We start from the raw sequence: 18,224 nt of genomic DNA on the forward strand, positions 1-18,224 counted from the left end.
CAACCACATGCCTAGCCATCTATAATGAGATCTGATGCCCTCTTCTGGCCTGCACGTATACACATATACATAATAAATAAATAAATATTTTAAAATGCTAATTCAGAATGCAAATGGGTGATTAGACCTTTAAAGGCAAGATCAGCACCAATAGAGGAGAAATGCAGCTGCTATTCGATCTCACATTTATGATAATTCTCTGACAGAAGTAATATCTAAAAGTTTCTAGAAAAATCAAAATGTCAGATGCTTTAATTGTGCTAAACCAGGTCATTTGGAAAGCAAGTGTAGGCAAAGCATTCCTAGAAATAATCCCCGACAAAAAGGCCCCAGGCATCTGGAGGATGCAGAAGGCATGGCAAAGGCCACACTGAGCTAACGAATGCAGATCAACAGGGGTAGGTAAGGTAACCCTTTGCTGTCAGGAAATGTCCTAGGGATCTCCCAAAGGCTTCCACTTCAAATGTGACTCAATCATTCCCTGTCAACACCAGAGAAACTCATCCACAGAACAATTAAAATAGTTAGTGCCTGTTGTTAAAAAACAATACCTCAGAAAACAAAAACGAAACAAACAGAAACAAAAAACAATACTTCTCTGGATGTATCAAGTACTGAACAGCTTCAGGAGATAAAACAAAAAATTCAGGAGAGACCAGGAAACAAGTATTTTGACATATGGCTTATAAATGATCAGAGACAAATGCTGAAAATATTAATAAGTGGCATTGAAATAGATTTAGTAGACACAGAGCAGATGTAACAACAATTTCACCAAAATCTTGGCATCCATATTGGCCTCTTCAGGAGGTAAATATTCAGCTTCTAGAGACTGGAACTTTTTTCTTCCAGACAAGGTTTCTCTGTGTAGCCTTGGCTGTCCTGGACTCACTCTACAGACCAAGCTGGTCTTGAAATCACAGAGGTCCATCTGCCTCTGCCTCCCGAGTGCTGGGGTTACAGGAGTGTGCCACCATAACTGGCTGGGATTGGAACTTTATCTCAGGTAAAGCAAAGTGCAAGATGGGTCAAGGGTGTAGAATCAGAAAGACAAATAGGAAAATTCAAGCCATGTTTGACTAATATAGTTATGAATTTATGGGGAGGTGATTTTTTGCAGCAATGGAAATCTCAGAAACAAACCATAAAATAAAGAATGCTTCTGAGAAAAATATTAAACAGTATTATCAAGAACAGTCACAGTCGGGTGTGGTGGCGCACACCTGTAATCCCAGCACTCAGGAGGCAGGGGCAGGCAGATCTTTGTGAGTATGAGGCCAGCCTGGTCTACAAAGCAAGTCCAGGACAGCCAGGGTACACAGAGAAACCCTGTCTCGAAAAAACAAACAAAAATAACTGTCCAGGTTGTCCATAAGCAGGACACAACAGCTGTTGGTCTTCCAAAGGTACCAACCACCCTACCTTTAAAATGGTAAACCAGGCATTAAAAAACAGTATTTTTGAATGATAATTTACCAAAGGCATACTTGCCTTACTGGCATGAAATGAAATTGGGTTTTCTTAAACCACAGTCTTGGTAGCCTGCTATCCTTCCTCTGAGAGCCACCAGGTCTCCCCATCCAGGGGACGTGGTCAAATATGAGGTACCAGAGTATGTGTGAAAGTCATACCCCACTCTCCACTCAACTGTGGAGAATGTCCTGCCCATTAGCTAGATCTGGGTAAGGGTTTGAAGTTTACAGCCTGTATTGTCCCTGGCTGGAGCCATAGTTTGAACAGGACCCCTGGGCCCAAATCTGCCTATCATAATGTTCTTCTTGTAGGTTTCTAGGACCCTCTGGATCATTCTACTTTGCTATTCTCCCATGCTTCTCTCATAGGGGAGGGGAGTAAGGGGAAAATGGGAGGGAGGGAGGAATGGGAGGATACAAGGGATAGGATAACCATTGAGATGTAATAAGAATAAATTAATAAAATCAAATTTAAAAACAGAAAACAAAAACCACAGTCTTAATTCTATGTTAGAATGTTAGACTGTAGATTGCCACGTGGCCCACACCATCTTAGACATCAGCTTTTGAGTTTTCTTCTTAAATAAAAAGGATATTTTTGTTGTTTGGTATTAAAAGCATAGTCGATTGGTTTAAAATGTTTTAAGTAAATTCAAAGACTTACTACAGTTCAAACTTATTTTCTAAATCTCTAAGAGTTGGAGTGATTTTGAGCAGGGTGGTGGTAGCCCAGTGCCTTTAATACCAGCAGAGACAAGTAGATCTCTACAGGTTAGTTGCTTCCTAAATTCTAAAGTTACAGTGGACAAGGTGGTGGTGGTCCACACCTTTAATCCCACCTCCCAGGGACAAAACTCAGATACAACTCTTAACTGGTATGTTGGTACACTAGAGAAGTCACATTCCATATTTACAGATTGTTATAAAAAAAAAAACCCTCTAGGTCCTCCTCAAACTAAGGCACCAGCCAAGGAGAATATAGGCAGTAAGCTTCGAACCCCTACCAAGACCTAGCCGACGAACAGGATATTCTCCATCGTTGAGTGGAGAGTGAGATGTGACTCTCACATGAACTCTGGTGCCCCTTTTCTGACCATGTCCCCTGGATGGGGAGACCTGATGGCACTCAGAGGAAGGATAGCAAGTTACCAAGAAAAGACTTGATATTCTAAGAGCATATATAGGGGGAGGAGGTCTCCTTCAGTCACAGACATAGGGGAGGGGAGAAGGAGAGAAATGGGAGGGAGGGAAGAATGGGAGGAAACAGGGGAAGGGCTAACAATCGAGATGTAATATGAATAAATTAATTAAAAAAAAAACCCTCTACAGGGTTACTAGAGAGTCAGCTAATTTCCAGTGGGGACAGGAGCAAACAGAATCCTTTGTGACTGCAGGTAATGTCATCTCCATGCGTGCAACCCTGACCAATGCTGAACCAGATGATACCCTGATCATGGTGATCATATTTATTGGTGAATTGGCAACTTCATAAACCAAAAGGGAGTCCACCAACCTTTGCCTGTTGGCTTCTGTTTGCAAACACTTTGCATATATGGAGATTAAATATTTGCTTCTCTTTTTGAGAAACAAATCTGGACAATTTATGAGGCATGGAGACTCTTATACTCAGTCATTGCCGACCACCTTATGGTGATAAAAGCCCCTCTTATAATGATGGATTAGATCCCTTCAAAGGCAGAGTCCTTCGCAGGCTTAGCCATGAAAGGAGAGGATTACAGTGGAACTGCAGGGTGTGGTAACAAAGAGGTCTGTGCCTTCCTTCACTGAGGCAATAGCTCACTTAGTTGCCTATAATCGCTATCCCTAAACTGCTCACTCCTCCCGCCCCCAAAGAGGGATCTATCAAACTGTGGGAACTAAAGGAACAGTCACAACCCTTGGCTAATAATGGTTTACTGATGGTTCATCAACCACTGATGGAAACAAAACTGGTGGAGAGCAGCAGCCGATAGGCCAGGGATGGAGCAGCCAACACTGAGGAAGGGAGCACAGAGTCAGCGCAGCACTGTTGGGCATCGGACAAACAACCAGGAAAGCAAAAGGGGAAATTCCCATCTTTTCCACCTCACGGTGCCTGTGCAGTGGGATAGCTATGTGGTCATCAGAATGGAAAACCACTAACTGGCGGGTAAATGGCACAGAGATCTTGTCATGGCAGGCATGGATGGAAATGGCAAAAACTTAGCAAAGACGTTAAATTTTTATGTAGCTCATACAGGCAAGACAGACAAAATGGCTAAAAATAATGAAGTAGTGGACATATTGGCAGTGGTTCACACATTTAATCTCAGCACTTGGGAGGCAGAGGCAGGCACATAGGAATTACAGTGATTTAAATTTAAAGTCTGATTGCTAAAGGCAGAGTGAAATTCAAAGTGAATATCCTTTGTTATCTAATAATGTCCTCTTCTGGTGAGCAGGCACACATGCGGGCAGAACATTGTATACATAATAAAATAAATTAATCTTAAAAATATGCTTAAATCTTGAATTTTTATATCAAGAGAAAGGGGAGTATAGAATTACTTATCTGCACATACTAAGGTATATTTAGTTTCAAATTTTCAAAAACATTTTAAAATTCTCAAGTGAAACATAATACTTTTTCTGTTACCAAAAATCATTTTGCCTTAGGAAAGATATAGCCTCCGCCCCCCCAAAGGAATTCCCCAGTGTTAGGGGTGGAGCAGGGTGGAGCAGGGTTTTGTTGTGATCTTTCCCGAGAATAAAAGCATCCAACTAAGGAATCTGGAGACCACTGGACAAGTGATGAATCTGAAGAAAAAGGACAGATCGTCAAGAGAAAGTGTCCCAAAAAAGAGAGTAAATTGTCCAAGTGGTATCACCCACCAGCTGACTGGCCTAAAATCCAATTAAAAATTAAAGCTGGCTTTGGAGTTGGAGCGTGGCTCTTTCCTTCTCTAAACCCACGTGTGCTTGTTAAAGAAAAATCCAAAATCTCTCTCTCATATCAGGAGAACCACCTGGTATGGGACAGAAGAAAACAAAACATGAGGGATTGTTCTATTGCCACTGACCTCATAATCTTTTGGTTTTTATTTTACTCTCTAAAACTTTCTTAAGGCATAAATATTATCTCAAAATCTATAAGATTATTGTGTGTATATAAGCCTTCCATTGTGATACTAGTAGTCGAACAGAGTACTAACTACCTAGAAGTAAGCTTCAGCTAGCTTCCTGTACGAGTTTTCAGGTTTGAGTCTGAAACAGGTAACTAGGGACAAAGTTTGTGTACCTCAGATGTACTAATAGACTGTGGTCCTCAAGCCTTTTGGACATCTGCCAAATATGGCATTTAAACTGTTCAAGTTGTCTACCACTCCCAACTACCTTTAAGGTGTCCAAGGAGACGATGGGGCCCAAATGACGAGTCCATCTGGACTGAGGTAACGCTAACCCCTGGGGAAACCGCCCCTTGCCTTGTCTGCTGTCAGGCTCTGCGCAAACAGTGGACACCTTTGCATTGACTACTGTGTTCTCCCTAGCCAGGATTGTCACTGAGCTGACAGACACCACCCAAAGATCAGCTTAGGACTACAGACTTTCCAGGACATTCAAACTGCTGAGTTCATAGGAGACTGACACAAACATTTTACAGAACTTTAAACTCAAAAAATACTTAACCCTAAAATTGCCAAATATAACCAAGCTTGGCATTGTGGAAATCTTGGTAGAAATAGCTTTATTATTGTAAATAGTTTTGCTGTGTTAGAGCATAAATCTTTCCTTCTTAGTTAGACAGAGAGAGAGAGAGAGAGAGAGAGAGAGAGAGAGAGAGAGAGAGAGAAGAAAAGAAAAGAAAAAAAAGAAAATGTTGCAGGATATTTGATCACACTATGAACCCTGAGACTGTGTTTTTTTACTGGAAAAGCCTGTTTCTAGTTGTGGTGTGGCTCAGCCCTAGCACACTCCTTTAATCCAAGAGCTTTCTGCTTGAGTATTGTGAACAGGATTAAATAAAATTTACCCTAGGTCAAGAGGTGGAGCAAGTAACCAGCTGACAGGGAGTGAACATAGGAGAAAACCATTGAGAGTAACAGGAAGTCAGGAAGATGGATAGGGAGACACACTGGAAGTAGAAGGGACACACTGAGGTTGAAGGGTTTCTGAGGTTGTTTTCTTTTGGGACATTGGCTGAGGAAGGTCAGCTGGGTGCTTTCTCTGCCTCTCTACGCTAGCAGGCTTTCACCCCAGCATCTGGCTTTATTGGTACAATTGAACATTTGAGATTTTGTTAGAAATAACACAGGACAACCTACTTACCCACATGGCATCACTGAACACTGAGCACACACAGGGCGTGGATTTCCACCCACACTTGGCAGTACTGGTGTACAGTTCGCCTCCCTGCTGGGGTGGTATCTGAGGAGGCCTGCTGGAGTGCGAGAACTTTCTTTATCACCCAGCAGTTACAAGACAACTCTGATGCAAACTGTATTTTCTTACTGCGATGAACTAAAACTAGAAGCAGTAACGAAGATCTGCAAACACTGGGAACTAAACAACATGCTTCTTTCTGAACGGCTGGCTGGGATACGGTCAAGCAGCTCCGGGGAAGAGCTGGCAAAGGAGTACAGGGAAAGGCTGTCTGCTAGAAGTCTAACCTAAAGGGCAGTTGTCTGCACGCCCACCATTGCTGACTCTGTACACCTTCACAATCATGGTCTTCTCAGCTTAGTGTCAGATATTTTCTCAAGAATTACTTGTTCAGCTCTTAAAATGTACAACAGATTCTTGGCTGATTTTTTTTTTTAATTAAAGTTCTTAAAAGCTGGGTGTGGTGGCATTCACATGTAATTCCTACATTTGAGAAGCAGAGGTGAAAGGATCAAGAATATAAGGCTGGGGGCTGGAGAGTTGGCTCAGAGGTTAAGAGCACTGACTGCTCTTCCAGAGGTCCTGAGTTCGATTCCCAGCAACCATATGGTGGCTCACTACCATCTATAATGTGATCTGGTGCCCTCTTCTGGCCTGCAGGTGTACATGCAGGCAGAGCACTGTATACATAATAAATAAATATTTTAAAAAAGAAAAAGAAAAAAGAATATAGGGATAACCTCAGCCACAGAGCAAGCTTAAGGCCGTCCTGGGCTATACGGTGCTCTGTCATACACAAAAGACATTTAACAATCACAGTGACTTTTCTACATTGATTTTTATAATTCTACGACACCATCAGTTCTAACAGGTTTCTGGTATTGTAATTACGATTATTTTTTTCTTTTACTCCTGGAATCAGTGGTGCACGCCTTTAATCCCAGCACTAGGGAGGAAGAATCAAGAGGACCTTTGTGAGTTCAAGGTCAGCCTGGTCTACAGAACGAGTTCCAGGACAGCCACAGCTACACGGAAAAATACTGTCTCAAAAAACAAGACACAAAAAAATTTTTTTAATGTGTAAAACAAACACAGAAAATTTCACTCCTTCCCTTCATATTTGAATTTTGATTTCTGTTTTCTTGTCTAATTGCAGTGACTAGGATTTCCAGTACTGCCTTAAATACAAATGCTAAGGGCAGGCATCTTAAACATGCTCCTGACCATAGCTGAGTAAGAAGTCCGCTGTGGCTTTTCACACATACGTGGCACGCTGAAGACCTGCTGTGGTACCATTCTCAGTCACTAAGGAAGAAGTAACTTCAATGTGCATGGCTGATGGGAGAAAATCCAGTCTACACTCGTAATAAAATATGCTTCCGCCTTAAAAAAGGATATTTTGCTGCCCTTTGCCTGGCATGGGTTAATCTAGAGAATATTATTCTAGGTGAGCTGGGTGGCCACAGAAAGACAAGACTGTAGTGACCTCGTTTATATATAAAATCTGAGAATGCCAAGCCCTTGTAAATAAATATTAGAGCCTTGAGGCTGCGGGGTAGGGCAGATAGATGGTGGCTGCAGTGTATGTGGTTTCAGTTAGATAAGCTGAGCAACTTTTAAGTGTCTACTGAATAGCATAGTCGATATAGCTAACAATAATGTACTGTATATTTCAAAAATGCCTGGCATTCATGGGATCCAGGAATCCAGTACTGCCAATTTTTTCCATAAAAAATTAATAGGTATCAATAAATGATTGAGAAAAAGTATTCAATATATCTAACACACACTCCTCCTCCTCCTCCTCCTCCTCATCATCATCATCATCTGTTGCCTAACTGTAGTTTAAGGTAACTATTTACAATTACCATATCATAAAATACGTCAAACTATGATATATTCTGCATGTAGTTAAGTGAAGCCTCATGTTTATTATAATATTTATGTTCTTTATTTTGGCAGTTTGTTTTACTCCGAGCCAGCCTACTGTGGAGTCCACTATGTAGCCTAAGTAGTTGTCAAAACTACAGGAATGCCCCCGCCCCTGGAGCATTCAAAAGCTGCAGCTACAGGCAGCGCTCCATCTCTGGCTGGGATGTCAATTTTGAATGTGCACTTCAGCAGATAAAAGATAATTTGGGTCCTTTAAGAAACCTCTGTACTGACTGCTCGCATTCAGCTTCTTCTAAGACCTGACAGTGACCCTGGCCCTCCTCACATGATTACCTCTGGGCTTTTCCTTCCTCAACTGAGCACCGCTGTTATGAACAGCAGCAATATGAGCAAAATATGTATTCGCCGAATTCCTATCAGAATCTTAGGCAAAGGTTCTAAATACATCACATAGAAATTCTGATATGATCTAGAATTTCTGCTGAGCCTGGGGAGAGTTGGGGTTCAGACAATTCCAGTGGGCTTGTCACCTGGTGAATTCAGCTCCACTTTGAGAAAGCCCCTGTGACACTTCTACCGGAAAGTCTGCACCGCCTTCCCATGTCTACACTCCGTCTTCCGGTGCAAGACTTTCTTACCCACTCTCTTCAAGTCCACAGATCTCTTCGAAAGCCGTTAACCCACACTGTCACCTTTTCCCGGAATGCTTTTGCTTCCTAGTTCTAATTGAACCCCCGTTATCCTTACGTTGATTATTAGTGATTACCCATATGGTGACACATCTACATGTGTGGCACTGTCCCCAAGAAGGGAAGGCTTCATCTTTGTGCTCCTTCCAGCCCATCACCAGGCCAACTCGACTTTTGTCATCAGCCAAGTCTTCACTGCACAAGGAATTGCTAACTCAAAGTGTCTTTTTTTTTTTTAAACATTCTTTTTCCTGGCCAAGTTTAAGAGCAATGGCTTGCCTTTACCTTCTGGGGTTCTTTGTCCCCATGAAACAAGGACCACCACAGAAACAAAACAAAACAAAGCAAACCCCAGGCATTATTCCTGGAGTCGCAGGAGAAAAGATCATGACCTGCCATTTTTCCTTAGGCAGGAGGTGACGTGAACGACTGACTCTGGGGAGCAGATGAACATCCTAGGAAGCATGAAGTGCTCAGCGGGCACAGCAGGGTGACAGGCTTGCATTTGAGTCCTGAGTATTGTATTTGCCAGCTAAGTGGACCAGTCAACTGCACGGCCTTATCTACTGGAGGACCAAGTCTGATTTTACAGATGGATAAGGAATAAAAAAAAAAAAAAAAAAAAATTCATCGAAAAAATTTAAGGTGGCATATGTGGAAAAATATAGTACATTCTGGTTTAAAAAAAAAAAAAAGCAAGTGCAAGGGTGGAGAGACAGGAGGATGCCTGGTCCTCGCTGGCTGTCAGCCTGCCTCCAAGTGGGGTGAGAGATTCTTTCTTCCGGGGAAGAATAATAGAGCAGATACACCAGTATTCTCAACGTCCTATACCCTCTGCATGTGTCCACACACATATGTTTACGTGTGTATGCAAACATCATACTCACAGAAACATATACACAAAAAATTAAATGAAATAAACTGACATTAGAACTGGACTTTCAAAACATGCTTTTCAAATATGGTAGTGGTTTGGTTTTGTATTAATAAATAAAATATATTAGAATTTATTATGTCGTATTATATTGGAATGTATTTATTAGAAATCTCCCTCCTTCCTTCGGTTCATTTGTTCCTTTCTTTCTTCACCTCCAGCCTAATAACTGCCATATTTTTACTCTGTATTTTGATACCACGTTCCCAACGCTCCCCACTGTGGCCTTGAATTTCCTAGACATGCCTTGAATATGTGAACTTCCTACCTCTGCTTCCAGAGAAGCTGGGATTATAGGCCTGTGTCACCAAGTCTATCATTTTAAAAATTTGGAGTTTTAGAATTTAGAAATAAATTGACACACACACACACAATGTATAAATACACAACAAACACTGGTTGTAGGTGCTCATATATTTTCTACTGATAAGGGTGTAATCACAGAAATTTAGAATCACCCCTATTGTGTCACAATTAGATACTTGTAATTATTACTTTCATTATTTTGCTTTTCCAAACTGGCCTTTCTGGAGGTTCCTTTTTTTCCTAGTGCTTCTAGTTTGTGTCACGTTGACAAAGATAAAAAAAAAATAGGTACTATAATAAATAAAAACTTAAAGTAAAAAAAAAAATAATTGAGTCTTCCAGTCATTTATCCTTCCATCTGCTTTTTAGTCAATTTGTCCTTTTTTTCTTTTCCTTTTTTTTTTTTTAAAGATTTATTTATTATGTATTCAGTGCTCTGCCTGAATGTGCGCCTGCAGGCCAGAAGAGGGCACCAGATCTCATTATAGATGGTTGTGCGCCACCATGTGCTTGCTGGGAATTGAACTCAGGACTTCTGGAAGAGCAGACAGTGCTCTTAACCTCTGAGCCGTCTTTCCAGCTCCTCGTCCATTAAAACACACACACACACACACACACACACACACACACACACACACACACACACACACACACACACAAAACTTACTATGTAGACAAAGAGGACCTTAAACTTCCGATCTTTCTGCCTCTAGCTTCTGATACTGAGATTACAAGCGTGAGTCACTGTTTCTGAAGTGCTGGGGCTTGAACTCCTTAGACAAACACTTTACGAGCTAAGCCATGCCTACTGAGCCACGCCCCCACTAAGCCACGCCCCACAGTTTACCCAGTTCCTCGGGCTGCACCTTCAATCTCCAGTCACTGTATCAATGCTTCTCTTTTTCCCCTGCAATGATCCCCAAGCTCTCAGCTAAGAATCAGTTAAAATAGCTTTACATTTGAGCATATCTCTACATCTACCCTTCTCACTCGGGAAGGACTGTGCTGGAGGCTCAAAATTTTACATTTTAGTGATTTATTTTTATGTCTGTGGATGTGTGCACGTGAGTGTAAATGACCTTGGAGGCCTGACCCCCTGGAGCTGGGGTCACAGGTGGCTGTGAGCGGCCCGGTATGGATACAGAACTGAACTCGGGTTCCTCCACAAAAGCAGTACATGTTCCTGAGTCAGCCATAGCCCAGCACCCCCAAATCAACATCTTAAGGAGCACCTCAGAAGACCTGGATACAGATGAACAAGAAACTAAGAAACAAACAAACAAAACAACCTAGAGAGAACTCTATTAATAATACCAGGCCTATTTGTTCATTTTTGTGATTATATAATTACCCAATTAGTGAATAATAAGGACCAGTTATTTTTTTTTAAGATTTATTATTTATACAGTATTCTGCCCACATGCCAGAAGAGGGCATCGGATCTCATTATAGATGGCTGTGAGCCACCATGTGGTTGCTGGGAATTGAACTCAAGACCTTTGGAAGAACAGACAGTGCTCTTAACCTCTGAGCCATCTCTCCAGGCCAGGACCAGTTATTTTCATGCAAAGGAAAATTTTACATTGAAAAAGAATCAGCATGTTAAAAACATATTAGAAATCACAGTCAGACACAGGGCACAAATCCCAGCGCTTGGGGAGGCAGAGGCAGGTAGATCTCTGTCTTTTCAAGGTCAGCCTGGACCACAAAGCTAGTCCAGGACAGCCAAGGCTACACAGAGAAACCTTGTCTTGGAGAATCAAAAACAAAACAAAACAAGCAGAACAAACAAAAAGAAACCATTATCCTGAGAAATAAAGGCCAAAATCCTTAGGATCATAAACAATAAATTTAGCCCATAGTCTGGATTTTGAAGCACATCTCTTACAAATCTTTGTGATTTTAAACTTAGTATACATTAAAAACTTATCCTTTAGTTAACCTTTCATGTGCTTTCGATTTGTCGTAACGATGTGCTAAAATCATGCTAAATTTTGGAATTAGTAGGCTCAAATTAATTTTACAGAAATGGAGCTCATCTCTTTGTATGTACCATTTGTTTATGGGTTTTTATTCATACTATCATTATCATTATTATTATTATTACTGGTTTTTTTAGACAGGGGTCTCTGTGTAAGCATGGACGTCCCGGAACTCACTCTGTAGGCCAGGCTGGCCTTGAACTTAAGACATTCAGCTGCTTCTGCCTCCCGAGTTCTGGGATTAAAGGTGCATGCCACCATTACCATGTTTCTGGATAATTTAACTGCACTTATTCTTAATAATGTAAAGCCAACAGAGGATGTAAAATTTCCTAGTAACCCTCTAATAACCTTTATATAAAAAGCAATTACAATTTGGTTCTCCCTTGCCATTACATGGCCATGCCCTTGGTACCTCTAAACACTGGAGACTTGAATGAATCCTCCAGATTCATAACTTAAGGGCCTTGGGAACATCCAGATGTAGTGACATGCCCCAGTATCCCACCACTTAAGCATGTAAGGCTTCCTGTCTTATATGGTCAAGTGTTTGAGACCGACGGGGCTACAAAGCAAGTACCAGGTCAGCCAAGGCTTATGTAGTAAGGCAAAACAAAGCAAAGTAAGGATCCTCTGTAACAAAATACCCGAATAATAAAAAAAAAATAAAGTTTCTGGGGTTTAGTATACATCCGGATAAATGACCTCTCAGCAACGGTATTGACTGCCGGGAGCAGGAAGGGACTGTTCTTTGCCAAGTTAAGTAGTTACATTTCACACATACTCCAGTGCCTCATATTTGACCACGTCCCCTGGATGGGGAGACCTGGTGGCACTCAGAGGAAGGATAGCAGGTTGCCAAGAAGAGACTTGATACCCTATGAGCATATACAGGGGGAGGAGGTCCCCCTCAGTCACAGTCATAGAGGAGGGGAAGAAGGGGGAAATGGGAGGGAGGCAGGAATGGGAGGATACAAGGGAGGGGCTAACCATTGAGATGTAATATGAGTTAAATAAAATTAAAAAAGAAAAAAAAGTAGTTACATTTCCTTTCCTTAATTAGTCTTTCATGTACTAGTTGGTACAACGACTCCGCCGGAAGTTAAATTAACTGCCTAAGGTCTCTAGGGTCACCACCTTTCAAATAAGGGAGGTCTGGGACACCCCTAGCCTCCCGGCCTCGGCCCACCCCACCACGCCCACGCCCACTCACGTTCAGCAGCCGATTGCCTGTGCCCTTGTTCTTGCCCTTGCTCTTGCCCTTGCTCTTCTCCTTGTCCTTATCTTTGTCCTTGGCCGAGAGTGCCTTGCCTTCCTCGTCGGCATAATGGACCGAGGAGACGTTGGATTCTTTGCCCTGCAGGCCTTCTGGGGGGTTGAGGGAGCTCCTCTGGAGGATGGAGGTCGGCCCCCGCATGCCGCTGTGGCCGCTGCTGACAAAGGAAGGCCTGTAGCTCTCGCGAAAGGCGGAGACCTTCGAGGGGTCTACAGAGAGCTTAGATGGGTGGGTGGGAAGCATGGCTGGGGTGACAGAAAGACTGCCAGATGTCTCTTGAGGGTTACTGATGGAAACCCTCCGGGTTCCCGGAGTAGGCGGTAACTCCATTGCTGCATTCTCTTCGGGGGCCCTGTCTGCCACTAACCTAACCGCTGTTTGCTGCGCACGCGCACCTTTACCTTTCCTGCGCTTTCCTGGACCACGTGCGGAACGCCTGGACTGTTTCTGTCGCCTGTGTTTGGAGGATTTAGCAAGCTGGGCCACCTGCTGTGGTTACTTGTCAGGCAGTTTCCGTGTCCTCTGGAAGTCAGAGCTCGCTGGTGGGCACCCGCCTCCACATAATACGAACTACTTACGTCTCAGGAGCCAACCTCTCTCTGCACACCAGATCTTCCTAGATTTATAGTATCAGATGCCGCTTCCTGCGCACTATCGCCTGTGTGCCAAATGTATATTTCCAGCACCCTACTTGACTGTTCCATAAACACAAGACACATTCATAGATTTATCTTACCTCCTGTGTGTTCCAAATTCATTTGATGTACTAATGCCACATTCACAAAATTCTGACCCTTAAAAAAAAATTGTATCATTCATACAAGAACCTTACTTCTCTTTATTTTAGGATATCTCTCATGTAGAAAAGTAAGGAGACTTAAAATGATTTTCCAGCCTGCTTCACAACCATCTGTAATGAGGTTTGGTGCCCTCTTCTGGCCTGTACATGCAGGCAGGACACTGTATACATAATGAATACGTTTCAAAATAAAAATATAAAACATTTTAAATGTTTTCCTACCTCAGAGCCATTATTTACTGCTATAATATTTGAAATGTAGTCTTCTTTTCGGCAAGAGTCCGCTCAAAAGTCAATTTGGTTCTTAGTTAATCTCTACCACTAGGAACCCCATTGTACACAGCCCCTGCTCACTCACGTCCAGTCTCACCTACACACCTTTCCTTGGTTCTCCATTCCCACTCTCTCTCTCTCCCTACTCGCCTCCCATCTCTATTTATTTTGGTTTTTCAAGACAGGTTTTCTATGTGTTACCCTTGGCTGTCCTGGACTCACTTTGTAGACCAGGCTGGCCTTGAACTCACAGTGATACGCCTGCCTCTGCCTCCTGAGTGCTGGGATTAAAAGTGTGTGCTACCACACTCCGTTCCATCTCTCTCTAAGCAGATTAAGAGCCTCCAGAAGGCAGATAGTATGTTTACCATGTGCTCTCATATGCCCCAAAGACACAGCTAACTGCTGTCTCCAACCTACTGCTCAGCACATCCCTTATGCTGGGCTCACATTAGTAACTGCTTTAGACAGAATTCTTTATTATTGTCATTATTATTGCTATTATTATTACTATTATTATTAACTTTAAATCTCTATCGCAGCCCCTCCCTCCTCCCCTCCCAGTCCTGCCCTCCCACCCTTTTCCCTTGTTCTCCCTTTCCCCTCTCCCTTTCTCCTCAGAAAAGGGGAGCCCCTCAACCCACCCAGGCACACCAACTTGCATCAGGACTAAGAGCATCCTCTTCCACTGAGGCCCAACAAGGCAGCCCAGCTAGAGGAATGTGATCCAAAAGCTGGCAACAGAGTCCATGTCAGAGACAGCCCCTGCTGTAAAGGCTAGGGAACCCTCATCTTCATGAGCTGCCCATCAGCTACAGATGTGTAGGGGACCCAGGTCCAGTCAATGCATGCTCTTTGGCTGGTGGTTAAGTCTCTGTGAGCACCATGGTCCTTGGTTAGTTCACTCTGTTGGTCTTCCTGTGGGTTCTTGTCCCCTCTGGGTCCCTCTTTCTTTCCCCTAACTCTTCCACAAGACTCTCTGAGCTCCTCCAATGTTTGGCTGTGGGTCTCTGCATCTGTTTGGATCCACTGCTGGGTGGAGCCTCTCAGAGGACAGCTATGCTAGGTTCCTGTCTGCAAGCATAATAGAGTATTGTTAACAATTTCAGGGGTTGGCCCGCTCCTGTAGGGTGGGACTCGGGTTGGGCCAGTCATTATTTGGCCCTTCTGTCCATCTCTGCTCCATCTTTATCCCTGCACACCTTGTAGGCAGAATTCTTTAGGACAATAACTTGGTGCTTGCCTTTCCCTTTCAGCCTACATGACACAAAATCCCAAGGTCCCTAATTCCTATGTGTTGTCAGGGCGGGTCTGTGGCAAATAGTATTTAGTCATCACCCCAATGAAATTTGTCTTGCCACATTGTTCTGACCTCCTGAGGACGGATTCATGTAATGCAGCATAAAGTTTACCTAGCATCATAGAGGAAGCAGTCTTGAGTTTTGTTTGTTTCATTACACAATGAGAGATGGTTTTGCTTGTATTATAAAACTATGACTGCTGGGCAGAGGTGGCACATGCCTTTAATCCCAGCATTTGGGAAGCAGAGGCAGGTGGATCTCTGAGTTCGAGGCCAGCCTGGTCTACAGAGTGAGTTCTAGGACAGCCAAGGCTACATAGAGAAATCCTGTCTCAAAAAACCAGAAAACCAAAACCAACCAAACAACAACAAAACCCCAAACCTATTTCCATGCTCCATCTCCTGATTCCTTACTCTCCTTAGGAGAGTCTAGGTCTGCAGGACAGTTTAGCAATGAGTTCTATGCATTTTCCAGAATGTTTAATGTTTCTGGCCTGGGCCTGTGCAGTAAGGGACAAGCTTATCAGGATTTGAAACCTCTGGTTAAGTATAGAAGCACTTTCTGCCAGAAAATAATGGCATTATTGGCTTGCAGTGAAATACATGAAATACAAGGGAAAGCCTAACTCTTCTGAATTGTTACCAAGGCTGAAAATTTATTTGAACCTAATGATGGTGGCAACTAGCAATGGTCCTTATTAGGGTGGAAATGAAGTCTTGCCAATGAATTCATATCTCGAAGTATTTTAGTCTATTAGTGCTACACAATTTGAAAAGAACAGAAATGTATTTCCCCCGGAGCTGGAGGCTGGCAAGCTCAAGATCTAAATGCCAGGAGGACTACTGTCTGCTGAGGGTCAGTCTATGCTTCCTGACTAGAGCCTTGAACAGAGTCCTCTGGATGAGGAACACTGTGCTCCCATGTGTTTTTGTGGAAGGCAAAACTGATGACATCCCTCTGTGCATCCTACAGGAATCTCACCTGCCTGGGCCTGAGGCGTGGCCAGGACGTGATGCTCAGAATGCAGCAGAACATCCCCCCAAAACCCACACGGTGAAAGAAGAACTGATCCCCACAGTTTCTTCTGACCTTGCTCTGCACATCCACACATCCACATGAAAAATAAAGGGACGTTAAAGAAATGTAAATTTAAAACATAAATACATATTTTACATTGAGAGATAAGAACCAAATGAAATACGATTTCATCTGAGGGACAGCTAGTAAAATTCAAAAATGGACTGGATATTAGTTATCATGGAATTATGTTTTCTGGTTGCTTTAATGATATTGTGCATTCATAGACAAATGTCCTTAATTCTTAGAATAAATTTTCCTTCAAAGAGTTTTGAAAGAAAAAAAGGAGGCATACAAAGAAAAAACAAATGAGGTAAAAATTTAACGCTAAACCTAGACTGATACCTCACAACACTGAGTTTTAAAATCTCAAAAAATACTACACTAAAGGCCAGAAGAGATGGCTCAGCGGTAAAGAGCGCCTGCTGTTCTTTCAGAAGACCTGAGTTTAGTTCTCAGCACTGATGTTGCTCACAATTCCTTATAGCTCCAGTTCCAAAGATTCTGATAACTTTTCTAGCCTGCACAGGCACCCACACGTTTGTGGCATAGACACACACTCATGTAAATAAAAGATAAAATTTTTATTTCTTAAATGCTGAGCTGAGCTGGTGAGCTGGCTCAGCAGGTTAAGATCCTTGCACAAGCCTGGTGACCTGAGTTTGATACCCAGAACCCATGTAAATGAGGAAGGACAGAACCAACTGCACAAAGTTGTCCTTTTGACCTCCACACTTACTCTGTGGCACGGAGCCCCTCCCCCATCATTTACACGCACATGATGATGATGATGATGGTGGTGGTGGTGGTGGTGGTGGAACATTTTTTAAAGTTCTAAGCTCACTCGCCTTTCTTCTCTTTTTGTGCCCATCTTTACCAGGAAAACTGTATCCATTTTACAAAGCTCCTGCTCACATCTGACCTCACCTACACACCTTTCCTAGGTCCTTCCATTCCCAGATCTCCAGGAGGCAGGCAGTATCACTCTGCCTCCCTACCACCTGCTCCCATAAACCTAAGCTTCATCCTCAAAGATCCTGACTTGACAGGTCTGATATTCTCACCTATAACCTTAGCAATCTGCCTTGCGTTAATCACCGAGACATTTGCAGTGAGCTTCCCTTACCATCAAAAGAATCTTTGACATGCATAGTTGGGTCATTGCTGATGAAAAGATTTGTAGGTCCCATCAGCTGCTCAGGGATTATGTCCTTGCTGGGGTACATCAGGGGGTTTGAAATCCAAGTCATACTCCCAGATCTGACAGAATTCAGAGACCACCCTTCCAGTGTCAGTTATGATGATATTAACGTAGCTAGCTTTCCCCATCTCTGTGCTGCTTGGAGCAAAGAACTGAGTGGAGACAATGCTGCCATCTTACATGTCCATAGTTCAAGTCTGGTAGAGACATAACTGAGTCCAAATCCAGGTACCACGGGACTGCACTGGTTTCTGGTGGCTCTAGAAGATGGCTTCCCATGCTTATCCTTGGTAGACTTCATAGGGCCGGGATGGCAGTGTCGCTGTTGGCTGTTGGGTAAGAGTCTGTTCCCAGTCTTTCGGGGACACTGAAGGCCCCTCCATCTTCATAAGCAGAAGAGTTACAATGGACTGACAGCTCTTTGATGAGATAGAATAAGGTTCGGTTCTTTATAGAATGTCGCTGGGCCACACTGAGCCACTTGCATAGTGGAGGATACTCCTCCCGTTTCAAAGTTCTTATCCCTATTCACCACTTTTAATTAGAAAATGGATGTCCTTAGGGACCACTACGCAGACTGTGAACTCCTACACTCCCAGCTGCCACCAACACGAGAATCACAGCCAATCAGAATCGCCTGTAGTTAAGTCCTATGGCATAAG

At 43.0% G+C, this 18,224-nt stretch overlaps 1 protein-coding gene across 1 annotated transcript in view; it reads right to left on the bottom strand.

Annotated features, from left to right (window-relative positions):
• The window catches only part of C2cd6 (C2 calcium dependent domain containing 6), a 93,744-nt gene extending 80,256 nt beyond the window's left edge, over positions 1-13,488 (bottom strand). Inside the window, exon 1 of the mRNA XM_051154531.1 lies at positions 12,849-13,488. Coding sequence (XP_051010488.1) covers positions 12,849-13,241 — 393 coding nt within the window. The 5' untranslated portion in view covers positions 13,242-13,488. The remainder of the gene's footprint in view (positions 1-12,848) is intronic.
• Between the last annotated feature and the right edge of the window lie 4,736 nt (positions 13,489-18,224).

This window comes from Acomys russatus, chromosome 12 (genome assembly GCF_903995435.1).
Source record: "Acomys russatus chromosome 12, mAcoRus1.1, whole genome shotgun sequence".
NCBI lineage: Eukaryota > Metazoa > Chordata > Mammalia > Rodentia > Muridae > Acomys > Acomys russatus.